Genomic DNA, 17752 nt, shown 5'->3' on the forward strand with positions numbered 1-17752 from the left:
TGGAGACCTGCACTTTGTCTTGGGAAACTCTCAGTGGGTGGTGAGTTTCTCGCCTCAGACGACTTGGCGCTAGATGCCGGAAACTACGTGTACAGATCAACTCCACACAAACATGATAGATGCCGGGCAGTAAAGGGTCTAATCGCTGTCTGGCCGGAAAACATTGTTCAAAAGCAACTTCTCAAACTCCCAGAACACAGGCGTGCAGCTGGAAGGTGCAGGAACATTGTGCTTGGGAACGGGAGCGCAGCGGTCCGTGACTTGCGATGTGTGCGGATGTTTGATAACTCACGTTTTCGCCTTTATTACACCTGATTTTATTGACAGACAGATTTGCTTCAATGAATAATGCTGTGCTCTGTTTTCACTTGCTGCAGCACAGCTGTCTGCATGAGGAGGACTGTGAGGAAAAGACGCGGCTTGATTTTCCCCAAGTTACTGAAGATCACCAGACTATTTATTGATCATTTCCGATGTCTGGATCTGTATGATTAAAACCTTCTCGATCGTAATCTCTCTTGCTGTGTTCAACGTTTTGTAAGAGCAGCCTGGATTAATGAAGACGCTCCATATTATGCAACTTGTTTTCTCTATTTCCTTGTAAAGTAAACTTGACAACACTCTTTCAAGTTTTGGCTGTGAAACTCCACATTCTGTTACAGCCGTGGTGGAGGTCCGTCATCAGTTAATATCTGAGGTGAGGACGACTCGTAGTACTATGAATTCACAGAAATAAGGAGGTCAACCTGATGTTGGTAAATAGGTTGTTGCACGGCTCATGACGTGCTTCATCATGGGTCACAAACCAGCTATTTTGCGCAGAGCGCCGCCAGCTGAGGAGTAAAAAAGGGACATCGCCTCAGGCGCAGAGGTGCAAGGCTGCACAGCAGGGGGCGAATCGAACTCAGGCCACCCGAGACAGAACCCGCAGTGTGAAAAGTCAACCCTGAACATGGCTGTATCTGACCCGTGTTAGATGGTACTGTTGAAAATACATTCATCACTAATTCATCAGCGCACAGGAATGTACTGCAGTGGACTGGTTCAATGTCAGTGATTTTGGATTGACTGGCTTCCTAGGTGTACCAAATGTGTCTGGCCCAGATGTGGGCTGGATGCTGTGGACATTGGTATGGATCCATTTGTTGGATCTGAAACAGATGAGGACCAGCAAATTCAAATTAATATAGGGCCCAGATCCGTGCCACGATCTGACCCAGATCTGCCAGAAGTATGATATTATATAATATTTCAGATAGACAACTCCACTCAGGATATCCATCTGGCAGATCCGGTCTGGATGTGGTGTGGCACATCTGATCCGGCTGCTGTCAGGGGTGGCAGATTGAGAATCACCTGTTGCTATAAACACATATTTTAAGTGTGACTCCTGGTTTTGTCTGTTCAGAGAGGGGTTCTTTTCCTCACCCTGAATTGATCTCTTCCTCTTTTTTGTTACCCAATTTCGCTTGTTTGCTCACATATTTTTCAAGTAACATATGACCTGATGGAGAAGAGAAGTGTCTTGTGAAGAAAAACAGGTTTAACATCAACCGGTGAAAGTCCAATCATCATCAAAATAAAACACCTGTCCGACTCCAATAATCAAACTGTATGAATCCTTTTTACTTTCTGTGCATCCTATAAGCAAATGCCTACAGTCTGTTTTAGCGAGTTTAGCTGTTATCCATTAAAGAAATTACACTCATGGTGGCGCTCTGTTCCAGAAGCAGATCCGGTGCAGCAGGTCCAGTTACAGCCTCAGAATACATGTTTAACCTGCTGGGAGTCCGTCAGTCTCCCCCCTTTTTCCTCCCTCTGTGTCTTCATTTAGGGTATCGAACTGCAGTGGGTAAACAAATGGTTTCCCCTGTGACGCTGCATTAATTGTGCATTTCTGCCTTTCAAAGAGGAAAGTCAATGAGAAGGAGAAATTCTCATCCCAGTATTGGCTGTGCATAAGTGATGAAACCAAGCATGAAGATGATTGCTGCCGCCACTGATGCTCAGCGTCGGCCTACTTCTTCCTTCCGTCGGAGCATGGAAGTGGACTTCTTCCACTCTTGTGCTTATTGTCAAGGTGATACATTAGCTGATGAGATAGTGGCGCTGACAATGGTCCTCTGTCCTCACTCTTTTATTCCGCGTATCTCTTTCAGGGAATCAGTTGGACAAATACATCACACTCACTATTGGAAACACATAACTCTTCTTTTTAGAGCCTTGTCCTCCTCAGATGGTGTCGACAATGGCCCTGGGTATTATTTATTGTGCCGAACCTCCGCACTGGTGCACTCACGTCATAATATTTACTGGGACTACGGTGTGTGAAGCACTACCTGAGAGCAGCAGAATCCCTCTATGCGGAACACCCATAGCCCATATTTATTCCGATAAGTTGCTGGTGGCTCGTCTCTGTTTGCTGAAACTGGCTTAGGCCAGCCAAGAAGTAGCTAAAAATCTAGAGGTAGATTTTGAACAGTATCTAGAGAAACACCGGGACGAAGGACCAATGTTTCCCGTCTCTCTGAGTCCATAGACAACTGGGACCTCTGGAAAACGGCAAGCAAATGCCTGAGGGTAGCGACACAAGCAGTCTGTGAGCAGGGTGGGAAGGGTCAGCTGTGATCCAACCAACAGGTCCCCGGGTCTTGGTGGTGGGCCTGAGACTTCCATGAAGTCATCTCCACTGACTTTTGGGCGTTTAGCACCTGGTTGTTCTGGCTGTACCAAGACACCACCTGGTCCACCTCCCTCCTGAAGGCGAACACACCCCCATCCAAGTTGAGTCCGCCGAGGGTGCTGTCGTCAGCAAACTTGTTCAGTTTGACATGCAGATGGCTGTAGGTAAAGTAGCGGGTGTACAGGGAGAAGATCCAGGGGGGAAGTACACAGCAGAGAGAGACTGTTGTCCCCAGCCATGCGTGCTGGCTCCAGTTCATCAGGAAGTCGATGATCCACTTGCAGAAGGTGGCAGGCACTTTGAGCTGGTAGAGTTTGTCTTGTAGCAGGTCAGGGAGGATGGTACCGAATTGAAGGGCCGGGTTGTCTGCGTCGCCTCCAGACCTGTTGGCGTTAGGTCGGTAGGTAAACTGCAGTGGGTACAGCAGGAGGCAGTTATAATCTTCTTTTCCACTGTATTGGAGTTAACCTCTGTATGGGGAAAATGATGGTGAGATTTCATAAGGGATTAACAACAGCATCATCAACAACATCTGCACCATCTTCAGCTGTCTCAAATTGTGTCACCTAAATGGAGTTATGTCCCTATCAGCCACGACACTGAATGGGTCCCATGTGCCAAGTTCAAAAAACAGTTTGTAATAATGAATGGGCGGACCGTTTGTTCGAAACAGAAATACAGTGAATCCTGTGACAGTTGTCAAGTGAACTTCAAGTCAGCCTTCCATGTTGTTGACGCATGAGCCTTTCCTTCTGCATTGAGTTCTTATTGTCACGTACCTGCTACTTTGTATGTATAGTGACCGTATATTTATCGTTATCCAAGAGCTCAAATAGCTGAATCTTAAATCAACATCCTGCTCTGGTGGTCTTCATCGGGCTTTTGTTTTGGGTAATCTGTCTAGAGTGGGAGTTGGTTTGGGATTTTTTCCTGGTCCTCACTAGTGTCCACTGTAGTGGTGGGCTATGTCAGCATCAGCATCACTTGTTAGTGAACCTGTTCCAAAGGTAGTTTTAAACTACACAACATGTACTGTAACTCTATTTAGAGGTTAAAACCTTGCAGCTCTGAACCTTGACTCTTATTCATGTACATTATCTTGTTCAGCTTTATTTCCCTCTCAGTTTGGGCTGAGCGCATCAGCCTGAGTGTCTTTGTCCGGCCGAGCTGCTGTCAGCTGTCCTGCCATTGTTTTCAAAGGCCTCAGCAACATCAATCTTTACTTTTAATAGTGTCTCATTCGTTCAAATGCCAGCACGGCAATACGAAGTAATTACTAACCTTAATTGATGTGGTTTTACCACCTCAGACGATACTTCACCGCCCCCCTCACCCGGAGCTATAAAGGCCCCACTGCTGTTGTTTTCGCTATATTTCTGCAGCTATTGATCCCTATTATGGTAAATCCAATGGGCACAATGGAACTCTATCAGCAAAATGCAGGTTAATTATCTCAGGGTCAACCACTTTGAAGTTTTCACAAAGAGCGGCTACTTCTCTTTATGGCCCAACATTTAATTGTTGGTACAAATTATTATCTGAAGCCCTTAACTTTGCTAATAAGCATCCAGGCTGGAGTCCATTCTTTAAGCAGATGCACTGCAATTATTTACAGATTATATAGGCAGCGTGTAATTCAAAGGACAGATCGACGCCTGAATTTATAGGCAACTGTGGTTTTGCTTTCAAGCCCGCGCTAAATGAAGTGGAGGCCGGTTTGAAGAGCAGATTTGCCAAGGTTTCTGTCCTGTATAGCTGACGTGGGCGAGCCAAATTATGCTATGATTGTTTGCACTTTTCCACTGTCTCCATCTCTCCAAGACATTATGTATTTTTTAATGATACTTTACACTGCAGCAACCTAAGGTCCTCAGTGAGTGGCTTTGATGTAAGCAGCGTACACTTGAAAGGATTATTGGGCTGTTTTTGTCCATATTTTGCCCCTTCCCGATCAAAAGTGACAGGTGTCCAAGTATCTTATCTCTTATAAGGTCATCCTGTGAGATAATCCTGGGGTGTGTTAGCGGTGAATTTGTTCTGATATTTGGCACGGAAAAGGACGTTTTCAGTGTTTACGACCTGTATGTGAGCAGTGGAATCTGACACCACCTGACTTGTAACCTGGAACGGAATGGAACCAGTCAGAGAAACATGGAAACAAAGGGGGGTATTTGATATTTGTTAACTTGATGACAGTAAAAATTTGAATCCTGAAGAACGTAAATCTCATCGGCTGCTGCCTACACCCGGTTACTTGAAGCTGCGGCGGAAGCCCCCACCCAAAAAACAAACAAACAAAAAAACAACAGAACGGAACGGAACACAACCAGTCAAGAAGCAATGGAGAAACAAGGAAGCAGAGGAGAAATTTTTGTCAGTTACTGAATTGAGAATCATCCTCATGCGGTGTGTCTCTTCATATGTCTGGCCGGAATGCGCAATGTCATATCCGCAAGCAACGGGCTTCAGTCATATTGATTTTCAGTGAAAAACATACCAAAGAAAACCACCATAGCCATGTCCACCTCCATGCTCCCATTGTTTTTTATGTTTCCACTTCGTTTTAGTGCATTTGATCTCGTGAGAGTTCATCTTCAATAAGAGACCATTTTTCTTGCCATGCCTGTCCACAGACCAACCACAAAGAGCTTCTGTTGGTTGACGAGATTAAGACATATCCAGTGTGTCAGACAATAATTGGGGTGCTTCAAGACAGATTGCAGCATTAGGACAGGTAATTCTGGTATTTTCCCACAGACTGTGGCAGTTTGCGAAAAGCAGGAATAATTTGCTCCCTTTAGTTGCATTGTCAGTGAAAGTGGATAGAATTTTTATTCCCACATGCAATGATACCACGTATAAAGCATCCTAGCATCTTCTAGGAGACGCTTATGTCATTTGTTCAATTTGTTTATGGTATAATATGCATTTTTGGGGTGCGTGTTTTTGGGTGTGTGTGACACCATCAGATGTTAATCTCTAGCTGTTTGTGACGGAGCTAAATTCAAACACAAACAGGGAAGACTCTGCATGTCTGTGACCATAATTTAACAGCTATTTTCACAGAAAACTTTCCTGAAGTTCCATTTCCGGCTGCTGGCCATCTCTCAGACCAGTGAGCGCATCCAGATAAATTGCTCATATAAGAAGGAGCTGAGGCCTATTGATGGAAGGGACCCAAGTTAATGGGATTGATTGTGGATATTGTGTTTGCTTTCTGCAGGGACTCCTGTGAATCGGATTCCTATCATGGCCAAGCAGGTGTTGGATCTCTACATGCTCTACAAGCTTGTCACCGAAAAAGGTGGCTTAGTGGAAGTCATCAATAAGAAGATATGGCGTGAGATCACCAAAGGCCTTAACCTCCCTACCTCCATAACCAGTGCAGCTTTCACGCTCCGAACACAGTGAGTACATGTGGAGACAATAACAAGAAAGACAAGCAACTCCAAACCTCGGTGAATGGTTGTGTCACATTTGAAGTTCAGTATGTGGCCCACAAGTTGTGACTCTGGAACGTAACTGACCCAAGACAGGAACACACTGTTTCATCGAAATACTTTTTTAATTTTTTCCACTATCATAACAGTAGTCCTCATTATGTCAACTGCGATCACCTGGTTGCTTGTCTTTAGCTTGCACGTAGAAGGTGCTAAATCAGAGTCGATGGTTTTGAACGCAAACATTTTCTGACTATGAATTGCTCAGTAGTAACAGTAACACTGCCCCCCACGGTTTCTGGTGCTATTGCTCTCTTTGGCCTGCATCTGTAAGCTTCTTGGCAACGTTCAGAAATATGGGGGAAGCAAAGGAAGTGCACAGACAGAAGGTTCTGTCCGTACGAGAAATAATCAACATAAGCCTTTAAGAGCTTCAGTGAAAGCCATTTCTCTCACATGAGTTGAGTTATTGGGACGATGAAATGGAGTGAGGTGGTGGACATCTGCTGTGTTGGTCCTGTCAAGTTATTGATTGTACCAACAGGCCATTCACATTATTATGCACTTTAACCAGGTGCAAACCCGTGCATGAATTCCTGATAGATCGATTTTGCTTTCACTTGAGTTGAGAGAAGCGCATCCTAAATCCACCCTGTTGTGTATGAGACTGCTGAAAAACAAGGCGACTGGAGTTGGTGTGCTGAATTAGTGAGTGGAGTTGATACAATAGCTGCCTGGTGGGGTCATGTCAGTTGTGTCAGTCAGCGGTGACGTTCACACACAGACGGTTGTCTTGTGGGTGTAATATAATTCCTCCTCCCTGCAGGTATATGAAGTACCTTTACCCTTATGAATGTGAAAAGCGAGGACTGAGCTCGCCTGGTGAGCTGCAGGCAGCCATCGACAGCAATCGAAGAGAAGGCCGACGACAGAGTTATGGCTCGGCCATCTTCAGCTACTCCCCAGTGGGGACCCCGACTCTCCTGTCCTCACCAAATATGGAGATGCCCTGTTTACAGATGCCGTCCCACAGTGCCCACAGTGGCCACATCTCGCAGGTGCCTGTCATCAAGAAAGGTGAGGCTGATAGTGCCGTCAGTTGGGGCCCGAGAACTTTGCTGACATTGACTGATGCTCTTCTCAGAGGAGTCTGTGATGGCGGGGTACGCGGCCCCTCGTGTGACACTCCCCATGACCCCCGGTGGTCACCACACAGCTGCTGTGGTGCAGGCCGCGGCTTTGGAGCAGCTACGGGAAAAGCTGGAGATTGGAGAGCCGCCAGAGAAGAAGGTGATGATGGTGACGGAGGAGCAGCAGCGGTTGATGCAGCACGCCCTGCAGCAGAACCTGCTGGCCATGGCCACTCAGCTGCCGCTGACCATCAAGCTCAACAACAGAGGTGAGGAGATCAGGCCTTGTCGTTTTGAAGATGTGGCACTGCAAGTCAAGCTCATGATCACGCAAGGTACTGGACGAACCAAGTGACATCAAGTTGTGTTGTAACATCAGAGTCTTTATCGTCTTTATCCATACCCCACCATTGGTTTTCCACTTGGTCGGGCTAAGCTGTATATCCTGAAGTCGCATGGGAGGGCATCTCTCCAGGGGCGTAGTTCTCTCTAGTGCACTGCAGAAGAGAACTTCTCCACACCTCCACTGTCACATCAATTGCAGACACCATCCGCACAACACACAGGGCAATTTATAAGACCTGCTGTTACAGAGAGAAGCATGTGTTGAGGAAGAACACGATTTTCACCCATGGCACCCAACGACTCCCACCTTCACAACAAACAGTGCTGTGGGAGGGAGGAACAGCATTCTAGCAACGCAACAAAATGATTTTGACTCTTATTTATTTATCAATTTATTGGTTTAAAACATTTACTTTTCAAATAACAGAGGAACACATTCCATCTGATTTTCATCCTGTGGATCAATTATCAAAAGATGATTTAAGTTATTAAATATAGTCTATCAGGGTCACAGTTTTCGTCAAGTAAAGGTGTATAATGAAATATAAAAATGTACGAACGTCACTATTGATCAGCCAACCACAGTGGGTGTGTGAGACACTTATTGATGAGACTGTTGCTATAGTTCAAGTGATGGCTGGCACCAGGCACGTGCACAGAGAGCCCCCTAGTGGAGCCCAAGCTTTGCACGAGACAAGTGCCCTTTTTGCTCGAAGCCTTTTTAAATCCGTTATCGAAAAAGTGACAAAACAGAGTGTTAGACTCGTAACTTCTCATCAATTCTGGCCATGTGTTTTGGCGATGAACTGTTCAGTCCTGCGGTAGTTCTGTTGACAGAGTAAAAATGTAATCTCGATTAATCGCACTAAAGCTGAATTAACTCACGATTAATGGCAAATGAATCACACATCTAACATCTGTTTTAATTGTAACTTAAAGGAGGATGTTCTCAACAGCCGAGTGGCCAATGGTGTTTCCAATGTTCTGCTGTTGCATTGTCCAATGTTCTGCATGTTGTTGCATCTCTTCAGAGCCTCTGAAGTTATTCTAAAGAATATATATATATATATATATATATATATATATATATATATATATATATATATATATATATATATATATATACTAACTCATCCTTAGTGAGATTAATTGAGATTAAGAATGGTAAAAGTTTGACAGCCGCTGAGGGGGACGTGTCGCTGATGTGTCACTACATGTTGACAAACACAGCTGTAAACTCTGCCCCTCTTCTGCTAATGTGAGATGGAGAACCATGAATTTCATCAAACACATTTGAATTTAGGATGTGAAAGTGGGTCAGTGCTTCTGAACTAGAGTTGTACTCATTCTCGAGATCGTTTTTAGACTTGAAATGTGGATCACAGGTGATGAACCCATGATTAAGTGAGTCTGGTCTGTCACTTTATTACAGTGTAACTAACAACTTCTCTGTAGCTCATCATTAAATTCACTGACGCTTCACCAAACCACAAACACCGTGGTTTATGAATGACTGTGATTACATGACGGGCCAGAAAACCGAATTACTGTGTTAGTCTAGCAAAGTTTGGAATTTTAAAATGCATGTAAACAACCCAATACTGGAGAGAAATGTTCATTTCCATTAGTCGGGCTACATGGCCTGGACAGTGCGGATAATAAGCTAGCACGTAGCGGAGTAGCTCGACTAGGATCGGACTGGGTGATGTGCGGCTGCACGAGCTTCAGCGACACAGCGGAAGTAAACAAACTCGTAGACGGTCGTCGGTCTAATGATGTCTTATAAGCTTGTTTACAATTCAGAAGTCATGTGTAACCAGATGTGCAGTATGTGTCTTCCTCTGTCTCAGCCGATGTCTGCGGTGAACATGTGACAAACCTGATATCAGCTGTGTTTTGGAACTCACGACACCGACTTTGACCTGCAGACATGTAACTTTGGCGTCTGCTTCCTTCACTCGGGTTGTTTTGATCACTAGTTCTCATAAAGAGACGTTATTTGTTGTTTTAAACAGACGACATTACCAGCACGTGAGCAACTGTTACCTTAAGCGCGACCGTATATTTATTCGACATCTATCATTAAAGTCATACATAGACAACACAGTCTCCTTTTATTCAGAAACTTGCAAGTTTAATTCCAGAACCTGCTGAAGGAAGCGTGTTGACAATGATGACAGCTCCATGACGGTGACGGCGTTGAACCATCGCGCCGACACGCTGATTCTGGACCTCTGAAGTTAAACTAGTTCATCCGTCAGCAGCATCGCTGTCAACACAGTTCAGTATAACAGTTTGAAACGGCTTCTTGTTACCTGTCAGTTTCAACTGCTCTTCCTCTACAGTCAGAGGAAGTGGAAGGACTGAAGCGCTCACAGCGCCACCCCTCATCATGGAGGTGCAATATTCAGTAATTGGACTTATATCCACTGCATGTAAACAGGGAGAACCTGACGCAATCTGACTTGGATGCTTAATCGAGTTATTGCCTTAGTTGGGCTATACTCTGTATGGAACTGCAGTCAGTGAGATCTTCACAAGCTCAGAGTGAAGGGCCAAACTCACAGTGTATTTGTGAAAAATAAAAAATACTTGAGAATCCCGACAGTGCCAGTGGCGTCTGAGTCCTGCCTGGGAGACTGTGGTCCGGCTCTCCACACCGCGCGGCAGACACTCTCACACGTGATGAAGAAACAGTTTGATGAGTAAAAATGGAGCTGAGCTTGGCGCGGCTGACAAGTCATCAGTCCCCCATGAGTTAATGATGGCGGCTAAAGGAAGACGGAGAGCTGGCTCTGCTCAAGTGTGATATAATTTCTGTCTGCATCGCTGCCTCTTTCCTATTAGTCATAATAGCAGGCTATGCACTTAATGCCGATGGAAAATGATGGCGTGTTAAGTCTGTGGCTGCGGCCCTGACTAACTCCCACTGTCATTTAAAGATTACTGTTTTTGTCTCCACCCAGATGCCCTCAGATAAGTGCGTGTTTACTGGAGGTTTGATAGCAGTTTGATCCCTGTCTGCGCGCGTGCGTCACTCTGGACTTTATGATGTGTCCAGATACCAGTCATCTTGGGCACACGTGTGGAAGGAAAGCCGCCCGGCGCTTCTGTCACTCAGCTACAACTGATCCTCTGTGCTGCCTCCTTCTGTTCCCTTTCTAAATGCTCATATTGAGTTTTTCTCTCTCTGCTTCTCTTGACAGATGATAGACAAGAGAGCGCATTGAACCTGTCTACCAGCGGCATTAGCAGCATCAACATGTCAATAGAAATAAATGGAGTTGTCTACACAGGTAAATAGAACAGCCGTTTGCTGATGTAATTGCAGGCAGGAAATTCAATATGTTATACCTGCACCCCGGTGCTTAGTCCTCCACGCAATTTGATGTCTTTGCTATAAAATCCATCGTAATGAAGTGGCAGTCCAATAGAGTTAAAAAAGTTAAATATCTCAAAATTGAGCCTGTGGTTTCCAGGTCGATGAGGCTTATTGTGTGGTGTGTGTGTGTGTGCGAGTGTGTGTACGTGTGGGTATGTTTTGCCATACCAGGTCTTGACAAGCCTCCTTCTAGTGTGGACATTTTGCTTTGTGAGGACATTTTGACCCGTCCTCACAAGTTATAGGGGGTTAAAACCTCAGTCATAGTAGTTTATTATTATTGGATTTCAGAGTCCTGGTTAAGGTTAAGGTCATGTGTTTTTAATGGTTAAGTTAAGGGTGAGAGGCTGGGGAAAGGGTTATGGCAATGAGAGGCCTTCACAAAAATGTCAAAACACACGTGCATGTGTGTCTAGTTGATCCTGTCCTTGTGAGGACCTTATACCGACGTGGGGAACAATTGGCTGGACCCCACACATCCAAGCCTCAATCTGAAGATGAAGACTTAAAAATAACTGGGTCATTTTAATTGGGTTTCACTTACAGTAGGTTCTAAGTCCTGGTTATAGTGAGCCATTGGTTTTGGATGGTTAGGTTTTGGGGAGAGGCTGGGGAAAGGGTTATAGCAATGACATGTCCCCACATGGATAGAGATACAAGTGTGTGCATGTGTGTGTGACCTACAGTTTTCGCTTCAAAGTGTATTAGTAAATTCATGTGACCTTGTTATGGGTGTTGCTTTAAGAGGTTTATCTCTAAACATTTCAATGAGATGTCCCCACAAGGATAGAGATACAAGTGTGTGTGTCCTACAGTTTACCACAATTTTCTCTTTGAATTGTATTTGTAAATTCACATGACCTTGCTATGCGTGTTACTTTAAGAGGTTTATCTCTAAACGTTTCACAATTTTAATACTGTATTTAAAACATGTTCTGAGAGACTGTAAGTGAGGAAATGTTTTAGATCAAATGTCTGAATGAAAAGGTCACACGGTTAATATTGAAATAATGCAATGCTGTCCACAACTGTGATGACAACATAAGCAACTTGTTAAGTTAGATTTCACAGGTCCTCAAGCTCAATTTTCCTGGTGTTTTCAGCCTGTGGTGAGTCTGCAAGCTTCGAAAAGGTCACGAGTGATACCATCTATATGAGTGTAGCTGTGCAATATTGGTGACGACTATCAGCGTGTTACGTGAGGAGGATACCAGTTCTGATGGGATACACCATGCAGCACAGCACAGACTGTCATACCGAGCCCCCAGGTTCTGCTCAGAAGCTCCTGATGAAAACACATCAGTGTGCGCACAATATGGGAACTCATGTGTCCTTCACACACGCAGTCAAAAGAAACATCTATTTGTGCAATGATCAATGGTTTATTGGTCTTCCCTCTGCAGCGATTTGGGCATCATGATGATGAAATAGTGATGTTGTCCTCTCAAATTATTTCCTGTTGACTTAGCTCACGTGTGCTTAAGTTTAACTCCTTGGCAGAGGTGTTTCAGAACCACAAAATATTAAATCATTTTTTTAATGTCAACATGACTGTGGTCAGTCAACTGCCATTATAGGTTCAGTCCTACAATGTGCTAATTCACATTGTAATAAGTGGTTTATTTTTGGTAACATACATTATTGTTCTGTAACCAAAATTCTTAGGTGCTCCAATGGAATCCAAAACAATAAGTTTTTTATGATCTTTAAACGCCCAGATCTGAAGGTGTGGACCTGACTCTGGCCTTTGTCCTCAGGCGTCCTCTTTGCTCGGCAGCTGGCCCTCGCAGGACTCGGGGGCCACCACAGCAAGCACAGCAACGGTCCGTCTCAGGGAAAGAGCAGTCCTCCGCAGTTGCAGCCCTCGTGCTCCTCCTCCTCCTCCTCCTCCTCTTCATCATCTTCTACCTCCTCTTTGCTTGGACACAAAAGCGCCCTGCCCTGAGCGTCCTCCTCGCTCCACTCATTTAAACCCATCATTGTGTCCAAGTCGCGCCCCTCCTCCTTTTAGACTTCATCAATGCAGCGTGGAAGGTTTTGATCGCCGTGGTGCGAGACTGATTTCTGAAGAAGCAGATCCTCCACTGAATCTGACAGGAGCCTTCTGTCTGACACCAAAGAAGCTGGCTCCTCCAGCCAAACTACAGAAGGTCAGCACTATCAAACCAACTGTCGTCTGGACAGGGAAACATTTCTCCTGACGCAACTGCAGCGTCACTGCACATCCTCACCTGACACCAGCACCACGAGACCCACCTGCATGTCCACCCCACCTCACCAGTGTGCTCCTGACTCCACCAAGCTTCGCGTCCTTCCATGTTCTGAGAAACACTTACCTGATCACACCACAGGCGCTGGAGTCACGTTTCCTGTGTCACTCTCATGTAGTCTAGTGCGCGGAGAAGGACAGATGGACATGAGATGGTTCCTCTTAAAGAGCTTTAGCAGCGGTAACACAAATCAGCAGATGAATAAACAACAGTGCCGTTTGTCTTCTGCAATATTTACAGGTGACGTGTTTAACAGCCAAAGAAGCCCTGCCAGTTCTGCTGTGCGTCTCAGGCAGGCTCTCCCTCGGTGTTGGTCTTCTGGCTAGCTGCTCCTCCCCCTCCTCAGAGCTGCCATCACGCTCAGCTCTCCCGCCCCCCAAACTACCTGATCAACCAGCCTACCTCCATGTCTCCTTCACTCCTCCTCCTCCCCCTCTTCAGTCATCAGTTCCTTGATCATAACTTTTGTATATGCACGGAAATATGAAGCTGGTCTCATCTATGACACACACAAATATCACTTTAGATTAGGGAAGACTTATTTGCCATTAATAAACATATTACTTGCTTATTTACAGTTAATACTTAATGTTTACAGTGAACTTATTGACTATTCCCTGTAAAATCTAGTCTGTTTTAACAAGACACAAATCAATACTTCATAATTATTTGCTAATATGCTGCTAATACACATTTGAGTATGTAGTTTATTTAGAGTAATAATTGTTCCCTAATCTAAATTGCAATATCATAATGCACTCATAAGGCTCTGTAGAACATGTTGTATAATCATAATATGGTTGATAAAGCATCATAAATTGTGGACTTTATAAAGACTCAACCATCCCGGACCCTTATGATACTTCAGAAACATTGTTACAATTGTTACATTCATAACATCTTCTATGAATGTTCTGCTGGTGAAACAAACATCCAATCGAACGCCAGCTCCTCCCATCCACAGACACTTCTATAAACATTCAATGTTGATCATAAATATTGTGTCACCACCATTGTTGTCATCACTCAGAAGCACTGGAGTGTTGAGCCAGTGACCCTGAGCTGAGGCCACGCCCTCTGGGGGGCGGGGTGAGTGCTAGCCTTCACATATCTGTTTCGCTACGTTGTGTCGATTATCAACCTTCAAATTTTTTCAAGTTTTTATGTTGAAATTGAAACACTTTGGTCAGTAATTGTGTACCATCAGAGAGAACTCCAGTCTTAAACATGTTCAGAGTGTTTTGCTACAAGTCAGGTTTGGTGCCATCTTCACTTTCTGCTCTGTCGAAAAGCCAGGCAGCGTTTTCCTCTGCTCCCCTCAGATCCTATTTATTGTGTCATGTTCAACCATGCAATTTCTGTTTCTACCCTGAAAGAAATACCTCACGGATGTATATATATATTCATAGAAGAGTACCAAATATACCTCATGAATTTCTTTGATCAATGTACAGCCACTTGAGAATCAATGTTCTTGTGGATCACTGGATTTGTTCGTCGTACTGAGTGTGATTATACCAAAGATTTTTATCGACACATCTACCTCTTTTGTCACGGACCGTGCCAACAATCGTGCCGCTGGTGTTCCATTTAGCTTTCCATTGACGGTGTCCGGCTCTCGGCATGAGAACCGGGCGCAGTACCGACAGTTCAGACTGGCACAGACCTGGGACCTTTTTCAATGTCAGGCAAATGAAACCTGACATGTTAATGTAAATTATTGTTGACAACCAAAAGGAAGACATGAAAATATTTTCATTTTTCTCCTGAAATAATGAGAAATTCATCAAGTTATTTTAACTAAAAGACAACCCGCAAATTCCATCTGGCCCGGATGTACTCTGGGATCCGTGCTGGATAGAGGCCGCATGGTGTTTGAACAATGGGCCCTCTGGTATGGATCCATTTGTTGGGTCTGAAACAGATTTGGCTAGACCAGATCTGCCTCAGATCCAGGTCAGATTCCCGCTTCAATGGCAGCACTAGCAGCCAGGGCTTCATCGCAAAGGTCAGTGTAGCTGGTTCAAGCTGTGATGCAGGAGTTGCGAGAAGCCAGGATGTTTGTTCAGGCTCCATCATCCACGCTGAGACGGTGAGTGCTTCTCAGATAAACATCCAGAGGAGCTGGACCCATTAAGAGGGTGAACATTCGCAGCGGTGTGAACAGTTGCAGGTTCCATTCATCACACTCCAGCCCCGGAGCCGTGGCATCATCGTGCTGACTGACAAGCAACCTGACAGAGCTCAGGAACCCAGACAGTGCATGACCAGGTCCTGTGGGTGACCTGGACTCGTCGCAGCTCAGTGCAGTCGCTGACATCTCCACCAAAGACTGAATCAATTTTGTCGCGCCACGAACAAAAGGAGTCGTGTATAAAACCCATCACAAGATGTTTACTTTGTATTTTTCGTGACGCGATGATGGTAGTTTAGACTAGCTGTGTATGAAGCTTCAATGTTCCTTTATCCTCCCTGGAGTCTCGGCACAGGTTTGTGGGACTCACGGGTTCGACTTGTATTGGACAATTGAAAACAAGTGAATTGATTTTGTTGTTTTGCCGTTTGACTTGTGGCATATGAGAAATAAATCTTGCGTTTAGCTGTTTCCTCCCTCTCTGCTCCTCTTGATCCGCTTTTCCATGGAAGCTGGACTTACCGGGGTGAGATATGTTCCAGGAGCAGACACGTGTTTGGTACCTGGGACTTCTCATGCCCTCTTCCTGCAGGGCAGTCCGTGTAGGGTGTCATGATAGTCACGTTCATGCTAAAATCCACTTGCATGAAATGAAAATTTTAAATTCAATTGTATCTCTGCCTTTGTGGGGACCTCTCATTGCCATAACCCTTTCCCCAGCCTCTCACCCTAAACCTAGACACCCAAAACACATGGCTAAACTTAACCAGTACTCTGGACCAAACTGAAACGCAGAAGGTCCCCACAAGGAGGTGCGTTTCCAAGAAATGGTTCCCACAAGTATAGCTATACAAGGTGCACACACACACGCGTTTTTCTTGCTATCTTAGTGAGGCCCGTCACACAGGAGCCGATCGGGCCCCACCAGCGATGAATACAGTACTTCAGCAGAATTGAAAGTTTTTTCCCTGACTTCATTGAGGAAGAGACAACAGTCAGCTGCGGTGGTGGAGCGGCACAGCCAGCTGAACTAATGTGCTAGTCCTGTGTGCAGCATTAAGCAGGTAAAATGGGGTAAAGATTGGTTAATTAAGGCAGAGAATCCTGATGTAATTAGAAGCAGCAAAGATTAGTGGACGTCGATGGCGCGACAAGGATTCCGAGGTAATAGTCTTATTATCGTGGCTGGCTGAATGTTACTTTATACTCCTGAATAAACAAAAACAAATTAGGGCCAGCGGTCCAATAATGGCTGATCTTGTCAGGGCCTGACAGAAATCCATGGCCCTATAACAGGGTGTTAATTTTATGCACCACTGACAAGCGTGGCACGGATCAATAAGTGCTCTATAAAACAAGAGGGAGCATCAATCTGAAGGAAGCTGCTGGACGGAGCAGCTGGAGAAACAGATGTCAGCAAGCTTCACGGACAGAATTCTCCCGGTTCGATACGTGATGAAGTGAGAGGGCAGGAAACCAGGGACCCAGCAGACCCGGCCTCGCCCGCGACACCGGACTCAGATGGGTGTAGACTATCCTGCTCCCTTCAGGGTATGATGAAACGACACTGGACACCAAAGGCTCACATTCATGGCACCGCCGTGCCCAAATTCCACAACTCTAGACTCCTGGGGGCTGAGAAACACCTGTACATGAGATCTGACTCGTGAGTTTCATGCCCAGGGTGTTGAAGGGAGGTGTTTTTCGAGTATTTTGAGGAAATCATCAGAAACACAAATATATGATGACGTTTGTTCTACATGTTTTTAAAGTAAAATAAATATTTTTTATAGTTTTTTCTTGTTATTTGCGTCACTGAATTATGATTTATCATCTAGGCGACTTGATTCTCATGTAAGTGTGTGTTTTTGTTGGCAATTCAGTGCTGTTATTATTTTTGTTTACATGTTTATTCATGTGTGGATTCTGAGATGAGTTTGTATCTCTCCATTGCACAACCATTATTTATTACTTCTAGATTCCACACACTATTAGCGTCATGAACTTCCCGTACCTGACCTCACCTGCTGGTCAGCATCCAGGTCTCAGTCACCATGAAGGAACGTTGTTCACACTGCGTTTTTCCATGTTATTATGATGCATTGTGGATTGACCTGCTACTGATACACTGATTTTTCTCCACTCGTTTTCTCAATCAGTTTCTTTACATATCTATACATTACTTTAATTCATGCTTCCTCACAACACTTGTGCATTCTTGTCTGAATGAACCGGTGCATTACTTCAGTTTGGTTACCACACTAACTACAGCAATTTACCTATTTACATTCTGTGACAAACAACAAAAATAACTGTAATTTATTATTATATAATATATATATATAATATTATATGACATATTTATTAT

At 44.6% G+C, this 17752-nt stretch overlaps 1 protein-coding gene across 2 annotated transcripts in view; it reads left to right on the forward strand.

The window, feature by feature from the left end:
- Positions 1-14084, forward strand: part of arid3c (AT rich interactive domain 3C (BRIGHT-like)) — a 37647-nt gene extending 23563 nt beyond the window's left edge. For both annotated transcript variants that reach the window (XM_053871629.1, XM_053871628.1), the window contains 5 exons: positions 5907-6090; positions 6950-7200; positions 7268-7522; positions 10805-10894; positions 12738-14084. In XM_053871629.1, the coding sequence (XP_053727604.1) occupies positions 5907-6090; positions 6950-7200; positions 7268-7522; positions 10805-10894; positions 12738-12925 (968 nt within the window). In that variant the 3' untranslated portion in view covers positions 12926-14084. The remainder of the gene's footprint in view (positions 1-5906; positions 6091-6949; positions 7201-7267; positions 7523-10804; positions 10895-12737) is intronic.
- Positions 14085-17752: the final 3668 nt, after the last annotated feature.

Source organism: Synchiropus splendidus, chromosome 7 (assembly GCF_027744825.2).
Source record: "Synchiropus splendidus isolate RoL2022-P1 chromosome 7, RoL_Sspl_1.0, whole genome shotgun sequence".
Classification (NCBI taxonomy): domain Eukaryota; kingdom Metazoa; phylum Chordata; class Actinopteri; order Syngnathiformes; family Callionymidae; genus Synchiropus; species Synchiropus splendidus.